The sequence below is a fragment of the Vulpes vulpes genome, chromosome 16 (genome assembly GCF_048418805.1).
Source record: "Vulpes vulpes isolate BD-2025 chromosome 16, VulVul3, whole genome shotgun sequence".
Lineage (NCBI taxonomy): Eukaryota > Metazoa > Chordata > Mammalia > Carnivora > Canidae > Vulpes > Vulpes vulpes.
In genome coordinates, this window is record NC_132795.1 from 19,341,053 (window position 1) to 19,362,673 (window position 21,621).

General features: G+C 35.7%; 1 protein-coding gene across 2 annotated transcripts in view; it reads right to left on the bottom strand.

Annotated features, from left to right (window-relative positions):
• The window catches only part of FAM117B (family with sequence similarity 117 member B), a 76,875-nt gene that overhangs the window by 31,566 nt on the left and 23,688 nt on the right, over positions 1-21,621 (bottom strand). For both annotated transcript variants that reach the window (XM_072742004.1, XM_072742003.1), the window contains exon 2: positions 4,461-4,612. In XM_072742004.1, the coding sequence (XP_072598105.1) occupies positions 4,461-4,612 (152 nt within the window). The remainder of the gene's footprint in view (positions 1-4,460; positions 4,613-21,621) is intronic.

The window sequence follows — 21,621 nt, forward strand, 5'->3', positions numbered from 1 at the left end:
AAGAGAATAACTTTTCAGTCAAAAGAATGTCAAATAATGCAGCCACACATATACATTTCATTTTATGCGCACAAACTGCTGTAGTCAGAAAATTCAAAAGGCATCCCCCCTGGAAGATTAGGGGAGTTAAATTAGATTAATATAACTGCAAAACAGCTAATGCTGGGAATATAGTCTAAATTTGGAAGGCAAGCTGATAAATGGTCAGTTTTAGGATCTTTAAAAGAACATAGGAAGTGGGGGGACAGAAGGGAGAAGTTGGGGGCAGCATAGTATTAGGCAGCGTTATCAGACTCTAAAGCAGAAATGGTAGATAAGTTTTGTAGACAGTCTCATGGACCAGTCCTGCTCCATTGGCAATGGCAAGCTAAAGCACTGAACTTGAGAGACTCTCAGGCTATTTGAGTTCATAGAGAATGAGCAATGTCTGCCAAAGATAGAGGAAAAAAGAAATGATGCCATATTTTTACTATCTTTGTGTCAAATAATCATGTACAATAAAATTTTAATCATCCACTCCTCTTTTTTTTTTTTTCATCCACTCACTCTTATGACCAATGCAAAAAATGGGGTAGAGGTAAGGAAGAAGGAGAGATTGACATCTTTAAAAACTTGCTGTCATACTCAATGTTTTTGATAGGTGCCTTTCTCTGTATTTTCCAGAACCTCCTCTTTCCATTCCCACTCATCCTGGAGATGCTGAGACAGACCTTAGAATCATACTTTTTTTTTTTTTTTTTTTTTTTTTTTAAGATTTCACTTATTTATTCCTGAAAGACACACAGAGAGAGGCAGAGACACAGGGAGAGGGAGAAGCAGGCTCCTCACAGGGAGCCGGATGCAGGACTTGATTCTGAGATCATGCCTGGAGCCAAAGGCAGATGCTCAACCACTGAGCCACCCAGGCATCCCCATTTTTTTTTTTTTTTTTAATGAAGAACCAGGGCTCAGAGTGGTAACATGATATGTTCTGTCAAAAGTCTAACAGGAACTTCCCAGAAGCACCCATCTATAATATAAAATAAATTACTTTCATCATACTGTCTGTTCTAGCACTATCTGGACCAGGGGTGATTTTTATCAGGGGTGATTTATGAGAGCCCAAGGCCTCTCAACAAGGACAAAAATTGCTAATCAGTCCCAGTAATTGTTAGCCTGAATCTTCGCCAACATAATGCTCCCAGAATCTAACAGCAATTGACAAACTGCCTAACATATGAAACCTACGTGCATCCTTGTTCTGACAATAATCAAAGGTAGTAATTTTAATGATGAGCATTTATGAAATGCACTATGTGCCAGACACTTTTCTAAGTGTTTTACATATATTTCCTAGTTTAATCCTCCTAATAATCTTAAAAGATAGGTACTATTATTTTCCCATTTTACAAAGAGGAAACAAAGGCACAGAAGTGTCTGAACTCCAAAGATACACAAAAAAGCACATGAAAAGATGCTCAACATCATTAGTCATTAGGAAAATATAAATAAAACCCGTAAGATACAATTTCGTACCTATTAGGATAGCTATACTGAAGAAAAAAATGAAAATAATAAGTTTTGGTGAGGATAGAGAGAAACTAGAGCCCTTATACATTGCCAGAGGGGATATAAACTGGTGTAGCCTGCTGTGAAAAAAAGTCTGGCAGTTCCTCTAAAAGCTAAATATATGACTGTCAGGCAATTTCACTCTTACATATGTACTAAAAGGAATTGAAAGCTGAGATTCAAATAGATACCTATAAACCAATGTTCATTTCAGCATTATTAACAATAGCGAAAATTTGTTAACAACTCAAATGTCCACAAAGAGATAAATGGATAAACATGTTTACCCATATAGTGGAATATCATACAGCCATGAAAAAGGAAATGGTTCAACATGGATGAACTTTGAAAACATAATGCTAATTACAAATATTGGGGGGGCACCTGAGTGCTTAAGTGGCTGCCTTTAGCTCGGGCCATAATCCTGGAGTCCTGGGATCAAGCCCCACATGTAGCTCCCTGATCAATGGGGAACCTGCTTCTCCCTCTCCCCTCACTTGTACTCTTCTCTCTCATAAAAAAATCTTAAAAAAAAAAATCTTAAAATCTTAAAAGAAAAAGATTTACACATATTGTATGCTTCTACTTATATAAAATATCTAGAACAGGCAAATTCACAGAAACAAAGTTGAACAGTGGTTACAGAGGCTAAAGAAAGAATGGGGAGTTAGAGTTTTTGTTTGGGGTGATGAAAAGTTTTGGAAGCAGATAATGGCAATGGCTGAACAACATTGTGAATATAATCAATGCTACTTTATACTTAAAAATTGTAAATTTTATGTTATATATATTTTACCAAAAATTTTAAAAGCTGATCTAAGAGCCACCTGGGTGGCTAAGTCAGTTAAGCACCGACTTTTGGTTTTGGCTCAGGTCATGATTTCCATGTCATGAGATCTAGCGCTGTAGCAGGCTCTGTGTTCAGCATGGATTTTGCTTGGGATTCTCTCTCTCCCTCTTTCTCTTTCTCTCTCTTCTTCTACTCCCTTCCCTGTTCATGCTATCTTTAAAAAAAAGGAAATCTTTAAAAAGCTGACTTAATTAACTAGCATACATACATACATTAGTGAATCCAACACCTACCAATAGGGAATTTGAGAACTTGTGATTAATCACATTAGTGCTATAGTCACTTGCCAAAGATGGGAGCCCACAGTGTAAATGAGAGATCAGAGTGCCCAGCTATTGCCGTATTGTACCTTAGGAGATTCTAATGGGAGCTTTACAAGCAAGATTAACAATATGGTAATTACAAGTTTTCTTTGTATATATACCCTTATTATTCCCAATTTGGGGGACATTTAGAAAAAGGTGAAGCAAGTATGGGGTTTATACTTTAATTCAATGTAGTCAGAGCTAGGTGGGATCCTAGTGACTTATAAGATTGTTTATTCTTACTGGTAAGACAAAATATCTGAGCCCACTGAACCTGAAACTGCAGAGATAACAAGGGTTGCAGAAATGTTCAAGGAAATATATCCACAGTAATTTAAACATGGCATGTGGATTAAGCAGAAAGGAAGTAGGGACTTATTTCCCATACTACATGCCCTAATCTCACAAACTTAGAGATTTTGAATAAATGGAGAATTTTGTACAACTATTTGGTTAAAGTCAGTTTCTCAAAAGATTCATTAATTTTGAGGAGTACAGCCTCTGTTTTCATTTCTGTATTTGCCACTGGAGTATAAACATCAAGGTAATCTCAAATCCCAAACATCTACACTAATAGTGGGACTCAGTTTCAAGAATATCAGAATAGAAAAAAACACAACACAACAAGAACATGTGGAATTTTGGAAACCAAAATGCAAATCCAAAAACCACTGCAAAGTGTATTTACTTGGTTCTGTAAAAGGACATTCTCTTCATAAAGTGCTAGGATCAAGAAATCATGAGTGATATAAATTTGAAGTTTAAAGCAAGATAATACCTTAGCTAATTTTCAACAATCAGTATAAAGAATCTTTTAACTCTTTAACTGATTCTCATTCTTCATCAGCAATAAAGCTTTAACTGTTCTACTTATTCATTCCTTTGCAAATAATCCTTGAGAGTTTATTCTCTCAGGTACAGTACTAAATCCTAGAGATAAAAATACAGAAATGGACAAGCTAGACAACATCTAGTGAGTATGGGAAACATTAATGATTAGACAAATATTTAACTAACTTTAAATTATAATAAGTGCTATGAAAGAAACTATACCAAACTAAGATGCAGTTATCACTTGACTTTGATCTTGGACCTCAGCTTCCTCATTTGTAAAATCAGGAAGTAGATCTAAGCAATCTCATAAGAACCTTTTATTTTTAGTAATCTCTATGTCCAAGGTGGGGCTAAACTTACAACCCCAAAGATCAAGAGTTGTATGCTCTTCCAAATGAGCTAGCTGGTGCCCCTCTTAAGATTCTCATAACTAAAAAATTTCATTAATCTAAAAGTACAAAATTTTGCTTCCAGGGTCTCTTTGTCAGGATACTTACATTTACAGAATCAATCTGCAATGTAATACAATCCCAATCTCCCAACATGGGAAGATTTATGGCATAAAAATATAAGGTTAGACGGAAAGTAAAGTAATCCTGTTATAAATTCAATATATTAAATATATTCTGATGTTCTAAATAAACAAATAAAGAGGAAATGGGAAAAGTGCATCCATAAATTATCCTTATGTATTGGAATTACTTTGGATATTATTTAAAAGTGCACATTCCCAAAACACAACCAAAGCCTACTACAAAGTATCTGGAGGTCAGGCCTGGGAATCTGTACTTTTGATAAGATTCTCAGGTCATTCTAATACACACTAATGTTTTAAGTATTTGAACACAGAGTAAAAACAAATAATATTATGAGAAATGGTTTCAGAGTAAAACATTTCATGATAAGAATTTTAATAAACCTACCTGTGTAGCCTTGTCCCTCATGCAAGGAGCAGCTTGCCCATGACTATCACGAGGCCAGTGCCCAGAAAGGTATGGAGCAGCAAGTGTATCCAGAGAGGAAGTACGGCGGATAATACTAGAGGGGCTTGAGGATGGTGGTCGTGTCTTGTCACCTAGATTAAAACAAATATATGTATTTTTAAAATAGATTAGGAAGGAAACAAAGTAGAAACTAAGTTTTAAACTATGTGGAAATTCTCTAACTTAAATATAAAAAGCAAACAAACTACTAATTCACACAAACTTGGATGAATCTCCAAGGAATTAGAGTGAAAATAGTTATTCTTAAATGGGTACATACTGTATGATTTCATTTATGTAACATTATTGAAATGAAAAAAATTCAGAAATGGAGGAAAGATTAATAGCTGCCCAGAGTTAGAGATAGGAGAGGGAAAATGAAGTAGCAGAAGAGAAGCAGGTGTGGTAACAGGGCAACATAGAAGACCCTTGTGATAAACTGGACTGCATGCAGTGCTAGAAATACAAACACATCGAGAAGATTAAACAGTACAGAATTATATACACGCACAAATGAGTTCAAGTAAAACTGGAAAAATCTGAATTAAGAGCAACAGATTGTACAACATCCATATCCTGGTTGTAATATTGTACCATAATTCTATAAAATATTATCACTGAGGGAGACTGGGCAAAGAAAGTATAAAAAAGGTGTATTATTTGTTACAACTGCAATCAACTCTACAGAAAAACAGAAAATAAGAAATGTATATATACCCATTTAAAAATGTTCATCTTGGTTTTAAGATTAAATAGGTATAATGTACAAAATACTTATTACACCACCTATACTCAAAATGATATAAGGCAGTTACAGGAAAGTAAAGTTACAGGAAAGTTCCATTTTCATCAGCTCTATATGACACACACCTCAGGGAGATTTTGTTACAATAAAACTGTATTAACCAGGCTACAGGAGCTATCACTGAAGCCACATATGCAAAAGTCTTTTCCATTTCAAGCTACAGAATATGTATTTAGATGTAAGCAAAAAATAAAAACTAAAAATATTAGAAGTAATGGGAAGTGAGATGGGACATAGAAAAAACACCTTTTAATCTCCTTTTTTTCTTTTTATAGGGGAAGGAAATAGGCTTAGCTAATTTATGCTTTAAAAGGAAAGAAAGAGTGAAAGAGCGAGAGAAAGCGAGAGAGAGAGAGAGAGAGAGAGAGAGAGAGAGAGAGAGAGAAAGGACGCAAGAATGCCAGCAAAGGGGAAAAAAGCTTTAAAAATATTAAATATAGAAAGAAAACACTAAAAATATTAAATATAATTATATACATAAATAAGACTGCATTATAATGCTATCATTCTAGTTCTATATAACAAATACCTTGCTAATCTTAAGCCTGTATTTGAAAACACTTTGAGATACATCTCTTCTATTTGTATTACATTATGTCTTAGTAAGGGTCTTGCATAGTTACAAGTATAAAAGTTCAGCTGCTGGTTATGTGACCCATATTAACAAAAGATTCAATTCCACTAACATAATAGTTACAGCAGCTGTGTTGCTGATAATCATAAAGCTGCTTCACAGATATGCCTCAGATACATAATTTGCTTTCAAAATGGCACAATTATTTCACTAAAACAATGCCTAATTGTTGCAAATGTATCCTTCCTTTTATAACAAACAGAAAATAAAGAGTACATATCCATAAGTTCAAGAAAGCATGGTCTCATTATGACAAGTGAAAAGGAATAAATGTCCATGGTCCACAATTTTTTAGTTAAAACTAAAAAAATAATCTCTATGGGGAAGCCACGAGAAGATCGTTCTCAGCTAGGGGGAGAAAAGACACATATATTCGGTAAACTGGGGTTCATTCATCAAAATGAAAATTGCTGGAAGTTGTCTGGTACTTTTTTTCCTACTATGATGCTGATTCAGTCACCCACCAGTACACTAATCAAACAGACCTTACTATTGGGTCTGATTCCATTTTGAAAATTTTTAATTATCCAAGAGTTGACTTTTCAGCTAGGCCCATTACAATCTTCTATAATTGAAATGGGGAATAGAAAAATTATACATGGTCACATGTAAAAATACTAAACATTTTCTTTTTATAACTCCCTTCCTGTAACCCATTCATTTAAACGTTTACTAAAGGTGTGTGAGCCAGTGCAAAGCCTTAAATATTTAAAAGACTAAGTTACAGTCTGCTGTAAAGAGTACAGTCTACATTTAGCTTGTCATTATTCCATTTCAATCCAAGTTCCCCAAATTGACAGTATTCGTCCCTAATTATGAGGGAGTTTAAGGGTTGGGAGAGAGCCTCAACAGTCAAAGACAACTCAAAGAATCCCATCCCACCTGAACAAAGGCTGTATTTATAAGGAAATCCAGAGAAAAAAACTTTTTGACAGCCAACAAGACCCTTCTTGATCTGGCCTCTCCAGCCTCACTCTGTTGCCTGTACCATCTCAATTGCTACCTGCTGAATGACCAGCAGTTCCCAACAAGTGCTATGCCCTTGCATGCATCCACACCTTTGTCTTTACTTAGGTATCCCTAGAGATCTCTTTCTTTGGTTTGGCTAATTCATGTTTAACCTTTCGAACTTCAGCTGTCTAAACTGAAATTCAAAATTCAGTTCAGGTATTTCCTCTGGAAAATCTTTCTTAAACAGCTGATACTCAAGCCCAAGAAACACATCAACTTCTAAGTCAAAAGTCCTACTGTGTGCTGCCATAGCATGGTTCATAGAAATAGTCTCTTGAATGTTAAATTACAGAATGAGGTTTTGGAGGGCAGGAATTTTACTTCCCCTCCATCCCAATGATAAAGACAGTACCTGATATATATGCAGAGAAGAGAAAGACTTCTAATATTACCATTCTTCATCAACAAGGGCAAGCATGTGCAATAAATTGTGATATTCTTGTTAATCCAAAGTAAAGCCATAAAATCAAATATTGCCTATTATTAATCACATATGGCATCTTTAAAAAAAAAATGAAACTCCTAGAAAAGCTATTGCCAGGTCATGGGAAAATAGGAAGAGGCTGATAAAAGGGCACAAACTTTCAGCTATACAATCAATAAGTAAGGTCTAAAGATCTAACTTGTGACATGGTGGCATGGCTGATTAACCATGCACTGTACAGTCAAAATTTGCTGAGTGCACAACTTAAAAAAGATAAATATCATGGTGTGCACTTTAAGTATCTTACCACCTTGTCAGTTATATGTCAGTAAAGCTGGGGGGAAAAAAGTAAATTAAAACAAAACAGAGGTTCAAACTTGACTTTGTGTTTTTAACAATCAAGTCTTTAAAGAAGTTAACCGCAGCAGGGTGTGGCACTAAAAATAGCAGTCAGCGCCTTGGGCTCTGGAGTTCAGAACTCACCAACTATCTATGACCAGTTCTACTGGTTCCTGAGTGACTTCAACAATAATAGTACAGCATCCCAAACCACAGCCCGTAGGTATTACATTAACCGCTTCTATAGACTGTGTTAGAATTAGGTATATATAGAACTTAATCAGGTACTGGCTTAAAGGCTGTATTCATACTTGTCCCAAAAGAGGGGGATAAAACTCCTTTTTCAAGTATAAAAATGATAAATACTCCTCATAAAGAAACCTAACAGTACAAATAAAAGCAATCCCAACAGGCTACCACTCAGAGATAACCATTTTAATGAGTATTTATATCAAAATTTGTCTACCACTCACACACACAATTTTATATAAATGAGGCTCCATTAGGGATGCTATTACTTATTGTTGAGAAATAAAATGGGCTTGTTGAGGACCTATTTCCATTGCAATAAATATAAATCTATAATTCATTACAATTTTTAATAGATGTATGCTATCCTACTGAATAGATATACCTTGACTTAATCCCATAATGATGGACATTTCCAGAGGCAGATATATGTCTTTTTACATTTAATTATCTCTCAGTGAAAAAATTTCTAGATATCAAATTGTATATCTAAGGACCTACCTAGGTTAAAATTTTAAGTACTGCCACATTGCTTCCCACCAGAAAGGATTTTGCCTTCACAAGAGTATTCATTTACCCACATTCTACAGTATATTTTATTAATTTCTGCCAATCTAAAAAAAAGATGAAAAATAACATTTTATTTGTATTTCAATTATTATTTATAAAATATTCATTTACTGGCAACTCGTTCTTTTATACATTACCAGTATTTTAAAAATATTACTCCTTCCTTTTCTCAATTTTATAGAGATCTTTTTTCTGAAGAAACATTTAAATTAAAGGAGTTCCTTCTGTTTCATTTTAGCTTTTCTCATTAATTTCAGAAAAATGGGGCAGCCTGGGTGGCTCAGCAGTTTAAGCGCCTGCCTTCCGCCCAGGGCGTGATCCTGGAATCCCAGGATCGAGTCCCACGTCAGACTCCCTGCATGGAACCTACTCCTCCCTCTGCCTGTGTCTCTGCCTCTCTCTCTGTGTCTATGATGAATAAATAAATAAAATCTTTAAAAAAATTTCAGGAAAATGAGGTCAATTTTGTGTTAAATAGTATGCACAGTCTTATTAAATTCCTATAAAAGTATATGCCTATTCATCCACTGTCTTAACTTCCTCATACACACACACACACACACACACACACACACACACACACACACACTTCCCTTCCTTCAAAATGTCTGTGGAAAGAAATACCAGCATACCTAATTTTACTGTGTTTTGCTTTACTACGTGCTTTTACAAACCGAAGGTTTGTGGCAACCCTGAGTTAAACAAGTCTATCCGTGCCATTTTTTTTAATTTTTTATTTATTTACGATAGTCAGAGAGAGAGAGAGAGAGAGAGAGAGAGAGAGGCAGAGACACAGGCAGAGGGAGAAGCAGGCTCCATGCACCGGGAGCCCGATGTGGGATTCGATCCCGGGTCTCCAGGATCGCGCCCTGGGTCAAAGGCAGGCGCCAAACCGCTGCACCACCCAGGGATCCCTATCTGTGCCATTTTTTTAACAGCATTTGCTCACTCCATGTCTCTTGTGTCACATTTTGGTAATTCTTGCAGTATTTCAAACTTTTTCATCATTATATGTGCTATAGCATCTCTTATCAGTGATCCCTGATATTATTATTGTAATTGCTTTGGGGCACCACAAACCACACCTATATAAGGCAGTGAACATAAATGTTGTGAGTGTTCTGATCGCTCCATTGACCAGCAGCTTCTGCCTTTTCAAATCTCCCTCTCCTTGAGCCTCCCTATTTCCTGAGACACAACAATGTTGAACTTAGACCAATTAATAACCCTACAATGGCTTCTATGTGATCAAATGAAAGGAAGAGTCCTACATCTCTCAATTTCAATCAAAAGTTAGAAATGATTAAGCTTAGTGAGGAAGATGTGTCCAAAGCCAAAAGAAGGCCAAAAGCCAGACCTCTTGTGCCAAACTGTTAGCTAAGCTGTGAATGCAAAGGAAAATTTCTTGAAGAAAATTAAAAGTTCACTCCCATGAACATTTGAATGATAAGAAAGCCAAACAGCTTTATTGCTGATATGGACCACGTTTTAGTGGTCTCGATAGACGATCAAACCAGTCACAACATTCCCTTAAGTCGAAGCCTAATCCAGAGCAAAGCCCTCACTCTCTTCAATTCTATGAAGGCTGAGAGAGGTGAAGAAGCTGCAGAAGAAAAGTTGGAAATTAGCAGAGGTTGGTGCATGAGGTTTAAGAAAAAAAGCCACCTTGGGGCTGGCTCAGTCAGTAACTCTTCATCTCAGGATTGTGAGTTCAAGCCCCATGTTGGGCATGGAACGTACTTTAAAAAAAAAAAAAAATGTTTAGGGGGAAAAAAAAAAGAAAAAAAGCCATCTCTATAACATAAGTACAAGACGAAGCAGCAAGTACTGATGTAGAAGCTGTACCAAGCTATCCAGAAGATCTAAGATAATACCAAACAGATTTTCAACATAGATGAAACAGCCTTTTATAAGAAAAAAGATGCCATGTAGGACTTGGTTAGAGAGGGGTCAATGCCTGGCTTCAAATATTCAAATGAGATGTTGACTCTTTGTTAGGGATTAATGTAGTTGGTAACTAAGATGAAGGCAACACTCACTGATCATTCTGAAAATCCCTGGGTCCTTAAAAATCATGCTAAATCAATTCTGCCCATGCTCTATAAATGGAACAACAGAGTCTGGATGACAGCATATCTGTTTACAACATGGTTTACTGAATATTTTAAGCCCACTGTTGAAACCTACTGCTCAGAAAAAAAAGACTCCTTCCCAAATATTACTGCTCACTGACAATGCACTTGGTCACCTAAGAATTCTAAGAGATATACAAGATTAATGTCGTTTTGCACATGCTAACACAACATCCATTCCACAGCCAATGAATCAAGGAGTCATTCTGACTTTTCAAGTCTTATTTAAGAAATACATTTCATAAGGCTATTGCTGTGTGATTCCTCTGATGGATGTGGGCAAAGTAAAACTGAAAACCTCTGGTAAGGATTCACTATTCTAGATGCCATTAAGAACACTCGTGATTCATGGGAAGAAGTCGAAATATCAACATGAAGGGGAGTATGCATGGATTCCAACCTTCATGGATTACTTTGAGAGGTTCAAGACTTTAGTGGAGGAAGTAACTGCAGGTATGGTAGAAACAGAAAAACTACAATTAGAAGTCGAATCTGAAGATGTGACTGATTTGCTGCAATTTTATGATAAAACTTGAACAGATGAGGAGTTGCTTCTTACAGATGAGCAAAGAAAGTAGTTTCTTGAAATGAAATCTACTTCTGGTGAAGATGCTACGAAGACAGTTGAAATGACAACAAAAGATTTAGAATATTACATTAACTTAGTTGATAAGGCAGCAGCAGTGTTTGACTTGAATTCTGGAAAAAAATTCTACTGGGGGTAAAACTGCTATCAAAAAGCATCACATGCTACAGAGAAATCATTCATGAAGGGAAAAGTCAATCAATGTGGCAAGCTTCACTGCTGTCTAATTTTAAGAAATTTCCATAGCCACTCCAAACTTCAGCAACCAAGACTCTAATCAGTCAGAAGCCATTAACATCAGAGGAAGACCCTCCACCAGCAAATGATGACTTGCTGAAAGCTCAGATGATGGTTTGCATATTTTAGCAATGAAGTATTTTTCAATTAAGATATATATCTTGGGTTTTTTTTAGACATAATGTTATTAATAGGCTACACTGTAGTATAAACATAACTTTTAACATGCACTGGGAAATAAACAATCTGACTCATTTTATTGCAACATTCACTTTGTGGTGGTGGTCTGGAACAGAACCCACAATGTCTCCAAGGTATGCTTGTATCCTGGACATAAATCCTTTGTCAAATATATGGAGGTGGAAATTTTTTCCTAGTTTGAGGTGTGTCTTTTCATTTTCTTAATGATGTTTTTTGAAGCAATTTTTAATTTCAATATAATATAAATTATCAACTGTAACAGTTTATTTCCTTTGCCAACCTTAATCAAGATTCACTCCTCAGTTGTCTTCTAGACATTTTTCAATTTTAGCTTTGACATTTATCTTTGATTCATTTAGATATTTTTTGTGTATAGTCTGAGGAACAGATCAAGGATTATTCCCCCCCAACACACACACATTTATTTCAGACCACATTTTTTGAAAATACTATACTTTCCCCTACTGAACTAACTTAGAAACATTTACTGAAATGTGGGCTATTTCTGGATATTCTACTCTATTCCATTGATCTATATCCCCTGTCCATAGGCAGTATAGCATAAGTTCTTCAACTTTAGTTATTTTTCAATAGTTTGTCTACTTGCTTTTCAATATAAATTTTCTTGCAATTTCATATAATTTTTAATTTTAATAGTAAAAAATAAAATTTTACGTATTGATATAAATTTTAAGACCAGAATAGGAGTCACTGAAGCTAAAATCCTTGGTTCATTCCTGATCTTATGAGGAAAGAAAGATGTTAGCTATAGGCTTGCTTACACACACACACACATATATACATAATAGTCTTTCATTAATAAAGTTATCCTCTAGCTCTAGTTTCCTAAGAGTTTTTAGCAAGAAGGGGTGTTTAATTTTGTCAAATACATTTTCTGCATAAGCTGAATCATCATGATTTTCCAACTTTGCTCTCAGATAACGGCAAAATACAGTCAATTCTCCTTTTTCATAGTATTTATGTTCTATAGAGTCTCTAATGAACATTAAAATAGTGCACCCTGGGCAGCCCTGGTGGCGCAGCGGTTTAGCGCCACCTGCAGCCCGGGGTGTGATCCTGGAGACCCGGGATCAAGTCCCACGTCAGGCTCCCTGCATGGAGCCTGCTTCTCTCTCTGCCTGTGTCTCTGCCTCTCTTTCGCTCTCTCTGAATGAATGAATGAATGAATGAATGAATGAATGAATGAATAAATAAATAAATAAATAAATAAATAAATAAATAAATAAATCTTTTTAAAAAATTAAATAAAATAGTGAACCCTGAACCACTGTTTTCAGGGGGAAATCCAAGGTTAGATCTATGAGCTTCTGATCACAACATTTTTCATCAATCAATTAATAAACAGCTTTGTTTTATGTGTTTCTGTTTAAAGACACCTTATTTAATATATAGGATTGATTCATAAACATTGAAATCATGGCCAACATCACTATAATTCATGCCTAAACAAAGTTTAGCTAGCACACATATTTTCTCCATAAAGCACATGACATTCTTCTTGTTTAGGAACACTAGACAGCATGCCAACACTAGTTTGGAGGCTATTTTATTTATTTTATTTTTTATTATTTATTTTTTAGAGGCTATTTTAAAGAAAAAATCAACGAAAAAGCAAAAAATGAGAAAAATGTAATACTAAGCAGACTGTGAAAAGAATACTTGTTTACAACATGAGAACTGAAAGAAGGCAGAGTGTTTTGTTCAATCTTAGCTAGGAATATATACATCAGGTGACTCAAATTTTTCACTGAATGTACCAAATGTCACAAGTATTGATTTTGGAGTTACAAATAAATTTTAGATAGTGAACAAATTTTCAAATATGGAATCTTTGAATAGTAAGGATTCACCGTATACTTTTTTTTTTTTTACAATCAAACCAAATCTGTATACTTGGCATAAATTCTAGAACTTGTATTTACATTTATGAAGGATGTTAGTTTTCTTAAAATAGCTTTGTATGGCTTTGATATTGGAGTTACATTATCTCATAAAATGAGAGTGAAATATTTTCTATTTTCTGGAAGTGCTTAGGGACAATTGGTATTATTTATTTCTTTAAAGTTCTATAGAATTCACATTTGAATTTATCTGGACAGTTTTCTTTATGAGGTTTAATTATGAAGTCAATCTCTAACATAGGGATAAAGGGATATTCAGATTTTCTATTTCTTCTTGTGTCAGCTTTGTTAGTTTGTCTCCTGCAAGGAATTTATCTACTTCATCTAAATTGTTGAATTTACTGGCACACAATGGTCCTTTATTATACTTTTAGTTTATGCAGGATCTGTAATAATACCCTCTCTTTCATTCCTGGCATTGGTAATTTTGTATCTTTTTTCGCTTCATCAATCTAACTAAAGGTTAGTCATTTTTCTTTATCCTTTCAAAGAACCAGTTTTTTTATTCCACTAATTTTTCTCTATTACTTTATCAATATTCTAAGTCACCAATTTCTGTTTTATTTCCTTCCTTCTTTCTTTTTAATTTGCTCTTCTTTTGCTAACTTATGATAGATGCCTAGAAAATTACTGATTTTGGATTTTTCTTCCTAATATAAGCATCTTTCAAAACCATACATTTCCTTCTAGATATGTCTTAGCTGTATCCCAAATAATTTATGTTGCTTTCATTACCATTCAATTCAAAATACTTTATAACTTCCCTTGTGGTTTCTTCTTTGACCCATGTATTATTTAGAAATGTTTTTTCTGTTACTGATTTCTCATTTAACTCTGCGGCACTCAGAAAACATTTCTATATGATTTCACTCCTTTTAAAGTAAATGAGACTTATCTCATGGTTCAGCATATGGTTTATCTTGCTGAATGTTCCATGTGCAGTTGAAAACAATGTGTACTGTGCTGCTGCTGAGTGCTCCATAAATGCAAATTAGATTATGTCTGTTCGTAATGTTGCTTGTCTTCTAACTACTTTCTGATTTTCTGTCTACTTGTACTATCAATTACTAGGAAAGGAATGCTGATCACTGCTTCAGGAATTCTGAAGCTTTACTAATGGAAACACACACTTTAAAAAATACATTCTTGGGATCCCTGGGTGGCGCAGCGGTTTGGCACCTGCCTTTGGCCCAGGGCGCGATCCTGGAGACCCTGGATCGAGTCCCACATTGGGCTCCCGGTGCATGGAGCCTGCTTCTCCCTCTGCCTGTGTCTCTGCCTCTCTCTCTCTCTCTCTCTCTCACTGTGTGTATCGTTAAAAAAAAAAAAATCTTATAATATAAATTGATCCCTTTGTCATTATGCAATACCTTTCTCCTTATTCTTGTCTTATTTATTTATTTAGGAGATCTTATTTATTAGACAGAGAGAGAGAGAGAGAGAGAGAGAGAGAGAGAGAGAGAGAGAGGTAGAGACACAGGCAGAGGGAGAAACAGGCTCCATGCACGGAGCCTGACACGGGACTTGATCCCAGGACTCCAGGATCAGGTCCTGGGCCGAAGGCAGGCACTAAACCGCTGAGCCACTGGGGCTGCCCTCTTGTGTACTTTAAATAGTAATCAATACTCTAGCTTATGTTCAATTCTGTACAGTGTGTATTTTTCCCACTTTTTAGTCTTTTGGTTGCATATAATTGAATCTTGCTCTTTGTTAGCTCAGTCTGATAATCTCTGTGTTTTAATATAAATGCTTAGACCATTCAATATTGATATGGTTACCTAATTTATTTTCTATTTGTCTCATCTGTTGTTTTTCCCTCTTTTCCTAAATAATTTTGGCATGAGTATTTTTAGTAGTTCAACACACTCTACCTTCAAATTGTATCACTTTGTATATAACCTGAGACTTTTAGGACTGTACGTTTTTATTGCTGCCTACTGTCCTTTGTGCTACTGTTGTCATATATTTTATGTATATGTTATTTATACCAATATTACTATTTAGCTTTAAATAATTATTCTCTAAAAAAAAATCAAATGATGACAAAAAAAGTCTTTTATCTTTCTATTTTCAGTGCTCTTTATTCCTTTGTATAGACCCAATTTTTTTAAGATTATATTTATTTGACAGAACAAGAGAGCAAAAGCGAGCACAAGCAGGGGAGCAGCAGGGAGAGGGAAAAGCAGGCTTCCTGCTAAGTGGGGAGCCCAATGCAGGGCTCCATTCCAGGGCCCTGAGATCATGATCTGAGCCAAAGGCAGACACTTAACCAACTGAGCCACCTAGGCACCCCTTGATCCAATTTTCTATCTGATAGCCTTTTCCTCCCATGTAAAGAACTGCCTTTAATATTTTAATTTTTTTTGTTTCATTTTTCTTTTTTTTTTTCTACCTTTAATATTTCTTGTAGTGTAAGCTTTCTGGCAATGAATTCTATCAGATTTTGTACATATGAAAAAGTATATAGCTTTCACTTTGATGGATACTTTTGCTGGGTATAAAAATTCTATCTGGGTTTACAGTTTTCTTTCAACATTCTAAAGAGGACCTTCCATGGGATTAAGAGGTATAAACTTCCAGTTATAAAATAATTAAGTCACAGAGATGAAAAGTGCAACACAGGGAATACAGTCATTAATATTGTAATAAAATTATCTGGTGACAAATGGTAAGTATACACTTATGGTGAGCACTGTGTAATGTTTAGAATTCTTGAGTCACTATGTTGCAGACTTGAAACTAATATAATTCTGTATGTCAATTAAAGTTCAAGTTAAAAAAAAAAGAGGTATCATTCCATTCTGTTGTCATATATTATTTCCAGCAAAAAATTTGCTATCCTTTTTTTCCCTTTGTACATAAAATATCATTTTCCTCTAGCTCCTTAAAAATTTTTTTCTCTATCACTGTTTTTTTAGCCATTTGATTAAGATGTACCTCAGTATGGTCTTCTTTGTGTTTATTCTGCTCAGGATATTGAACCCTCTGGATCAGTAGGCTTACAATGTCTATAAAGTTGGGAAATTTTCAGTCGCTACTTCTTTAAATTTTTCCCCCTCCCCCTTACTTCTGGAGTAAAATTACACCCACATTATACCACAGGTCACAAAAGCTCTGTTCATTTATTCATTTATGTCTTTCTTTTCTCTGTTTAATTTTTGGATAGTTTCTACTGCTGTCTTCACGTTCACTGATCTTTCCTTCATTAGACAAAAAACTGCTATTAATCCTAATCAGTGATTTTTTTTTTTCATTTCACTTAGTGTAATTCTCATCTATACAAATTCCATTCAGTTCTTTTTTAAATTTACTTTTTCTTCTCACTACAGTTTTCCTTTAAATCTTTGAGCACATTTATAATGCCCATCTTTTTAAAGTTTTTGCCTGCTATCATCTTTGTTATCTTGTTTTCAGTGTTATCTTAGTCTTAGTTTTCTCCTGGTTTCGTGTTTCCCTGATTCTAGTCATTTTTTTTTTTTTGATTCTAGTCATTTTTAATTGGATGCTATACTCAGTGATATACTTTTAAATGTCTGGAATTTGGGGATCCCTGGGTGGCGCAGCGGTATGGCGCCTGCCTTTGGCCCAGGGCGCGATCCTGGAGACCCAGGATCAAATCCCATATCAGGCTCCCGGTGCATGGAGCCTGCTTCTCCCTCCGCCTGTGTCTCTGCCTCTCTCTCTCTCTGTGACTATCATAAATAAATAAAAATTAAAAAAAAAAATAAATAAATGTCTGGAATTTGTTATCTCCTTTAAAGATTGTTAGGCTTTGTTCTGAAAGTCAATTAAGTAACCTGCGGATTGGCTTGATCTTTGAAGTCTGTTTTTAAGTTTTAGGACAGATTGGGGAAGATTTTACTCTCAGCTAGTTTAGCCCTACTACTAAGGCATGGGCCTCTCGGGATTTTTACTGAGCATCCTGGGTGATTAAAAAAAAAAACAATTCCTCAGCTTTAGGAATTATTCAACTTACAGCTCCCCAATCCTTGTCCAGCTTCACGGAATTTTACTGTACATACACACATTCTATACACTCTTTTAATAAAGGCTAAAGGAAACCCCTATGCAGATCTCTAATACTTTTTCTACATGGCTTCCTTTTTTCTGAAGTTCTGTCTAGCAATTTTCAGCCACTTCAACCTCTCTGAACTACAATCTCTATCTCATCAATTCAACCAGACATCACAGACTGACCAAGACTCCCCCTGCATGGTTTGAAATGTGTCTTCTAGCAGAAATCCAGGGCAATTATAGCATTCATCTTACTTGTTCCCTTTTTCTCAGGAATCATATTCCCTCACTGCTTGTTATCCAATATCTAAAAACAGCTGTTTGATATCTTTTGTCCAATTTTCTCATTGTTTACCATAGGAGGTTAAGTCCAGAGACAGTTTCTCATCATGGCCAGAAGAAGTCTCTTCACGTCCAAATAATCATACTTTAAACTCAAGCTATTCCTGAGCTATTATCCAGAACCATATATGTATTTTCTGCTTAGTGAGTTGTTTTATTCATGGAGTAGTTTTGATGCATAAAGAACTATATAAATAATGAGGGAAAAGATGAAAATAAAAATGAGAAAACAAAGAAATATCTAAATACAACTAACACTGACTTAGCAATTAATACATATCAAGCATTGTGTAATTGCTTTCCATGCATTATCTCATTTTAACACTTTGAGGCAGGGACTATTTAATTCATTAATTCAATAAACCTTTATTAACACCTATTAGTAGACTCTTCTAGGTACTGGTGACATGGCAGTGTGCACAAAAGTCAAAAGGCATTATCTTTAGGAGTTTATCATCATCCCATCCTCCAGATAAGGTAACTGAGTTTTAGAAAACTTGTCACCATTACAAAGTAAGAGGCAGAGCCAAGATATGAGTGTAAATCTCTTTAAAACTGGACTCCGAGAAAGACCTACTGTATTAGAAGGCCTGACACAGAACTCAAAGTCTACTAAGAAACACAGATAATTAAGTACATAAACAGTATGACAAATACTAGAAGAGTGGTTATGGCCACAGTGCTAAGACGAGAACTCACAGGGCATCTCACATTTTATCAGAGGCAGAAAGAAGAAATCTGTCCCACACATTGGTTAGAAATCCTTCAACACTTTGCTAAATTTCCACAGCTAGATCATCCAGTTCATTAGGCACATTTCCTACTTTTCCATGCTACTGAAGGCAAGAGTGTTGCTAAGTTTCTGCCTCAGTATAACAAGAAACACCCTTCCTTCAGTTTTCAACAATACATTTCTCATTTCCTTTTGAGCCCTCACTTGCAGCTTCCTCAAAGCACAAATTTAATGTCTGTTCAAAGAAATTTCTCTATCATGATCAACAAAATTCTTACAACCTCCACTCACTGCCTGGTTCCAAAGTCACTCCCACGTTTATATATATTTGTTATGGTAACACCCCACTTTGCAGTTACCAAAACCCATATTAACTATTGCTGCAAAACAAGTTACTATAAAACTTTTGGCTTAACACATCAAACATTCATTATCTCACAGATTCTATGGGTCAGAAATCTAGGTGTGATTTACCTGAGGGTCTCTGACTTGGGTCTGTCACAAGCATGCAATCAAGATGTCCGCTGGGACTGCAGTTATCAAGGCTCAAGTGGAGAAGGATCTGCTTTCAAACTCATTCATAGGGCTATAATGGCAGACTTCAAGCCCTTGCTGACTTTTGTCAGCCAGAGCCCTCAATTTCTTTACATTTGGGCCTCTCCCTAGGACTACTTAAATATAACAAGTTCAACAGAAAGGACTCACAGCAAATAAGTGAGGAAAGGCAAGATGCAAATGACAATCTTTTAGTAACCTAATCTCAGCAATGGCATCCCATTTTTGCTGTATTCTTTCATCAGAATGGAGTCACTAGGTCCAGCTCACAATCAAGGGGAGGGTATTACACAAGGGCATGAATACCAGAAAGTGGGTCCATTGAGAGCCATCTCAGAGGTATGATGAAAGTAGTAGTAATCACAAATGAGGGATACCCAAGGGAAGAGGAAATGCCTAGAAGAGCAGAGGAGGTAGCACTTGAACCAACTCTTAAAAATGGGATTTTGATGGTAAGGGAATAGGAAAGGATGTGCCAAAAGAAAAAGAAATGGTGAAATATAGCTCTAGAAGTTACAAGTACTTTATAATGGCTGTAAAAAAAGGATGATTCAATATGACCACGAATTGACCAGAGAAGACCTTGAATGCATGTCAAAGATTTTTGGATTTCTTTCTTTCTTTCTTTAAGAGAGAGAGCATACACCTGCAAGTGCACATGGGGTGGGGTGGGGGAGGGGGAATCTTAAGGCAGGCTCCATGTCCAGTGTGGAGCCCGATACAGGGCTCAGGCTCGCAACCCTGAGATCATGACCTAAGCCAAAATCTAGAGTCTGAAACTTAACTGACTGAGCCACCCAGGCACCCCAAATTTCGGATTTCTTAAGGGAAATGACATAATCAGATTTGCATTTTAGAATAAATTTTTTGGCAGCAGTACAGATGAAGAATAAACTAAGTCAGGAAAATCTATCCAGTGGCTATTGCAATAATCCAAGTTGAGTAAGGCAACTAGAATCAAGACACAAAATATTTCTGAGCAATTCAAGAGATCAATAGTTCTGAGTCCACTTAGGAGTGTCTATGTGCAGTGTGTTCATGATGAAGGGAAGGGGACAGAAGTACAGCAGATTGGAAAGAATGTGGAATTTGAAACTACCTAGACCCTGTTCAAATCCAACTCCATCAGCTATAATGCCACCTGGTTAAGTTACTTAACTGTTCTGAATCTCTCTTAATGCATCTGTAAAATAAATAGAGTTGTTATGAGGGCTACATGACAATTCTTATGCACAAAGCCAAGACACAATGAACAGCATCTAGCATGATTATGACTTCCAAAAGTTTCATGCTTGGGCAACTGTAAGATATTTTGTTGAGAAATGCACTAAGTTTTATATAGGTATAGAATGTTTTACACATTAGTGTGGCTACAGAGTATGTATGGAGTTCCATGCCAGAAGGACAAATTTGAAAGTAATTTGTATAAAAAAACTATTGGTACACAAACAATTGATGATCCATAAGAGAAGGTAATATTGACTGGAACCCTGGGAAACAAGAATATTCCAGGGACCTGCAAAGAAAGAGAAGTTTGAGAAAGACCCTGCCTCTGGATTGCTGTGAGGATTAAAAAAGAAAAAAAAAAAAAAAAAACATAAAACACTAGTATGTAGAGCATACTGTACTCCCTTCAAAAGTCAAAAGCCATTTCAATAAAGCCAACAGTCAGAAGTCACACTGGACAGTCTGAGGCATGTATAAGAAGCGAAAGGTTAGACATGATCCCTTAATAAAAGTTCCTTATGAGGGGAAAGAAATAAACTAAAAACCGTACAAAGGAATAATTGGCTTTTAATTCATCACTCTAAAGCCAGTACTGCAACCTTTTTTAACACTAAAATCAAGTCCAAAACAAACAGAGAAAATGCTTTGTGGTGAAACATGGACTTAGCCCTCTAGCATATACAGTACCAGCCAGCTATAAACAAAATTCATGCTACTTTAGTTCATAAATATGTCATAGCTCCTTTCTGGGCTCCCACTGTGGTCTTTCACTTCTCTTGAAAACAAACAAAAAAAAACTCCACCCCAAACTAAAATAAACAGATCCATCTGCAATGAATCACAAGCAATTCTGAACCTATCATTTCTACTGCCTTCTCTATTCATCTTATGTTGCCTACCTTCCACAGAATTCATTCAATAAACATTTACTAAGTATCTATTATAGATACAGGAATGAAGAAAAGAGAAAGGTCCCTGCTACTGGAAAATATATACTAACAGAGAAAGTACACCATAAAACCAACAAATAGGTTAGGTAGTAACAATAGAAAAAAAAAGTGGGGTGAAGGAGTTAGGGAGCATGAGGTAAGGGGTTGCCATTTTTAAAAAAAGATAGATA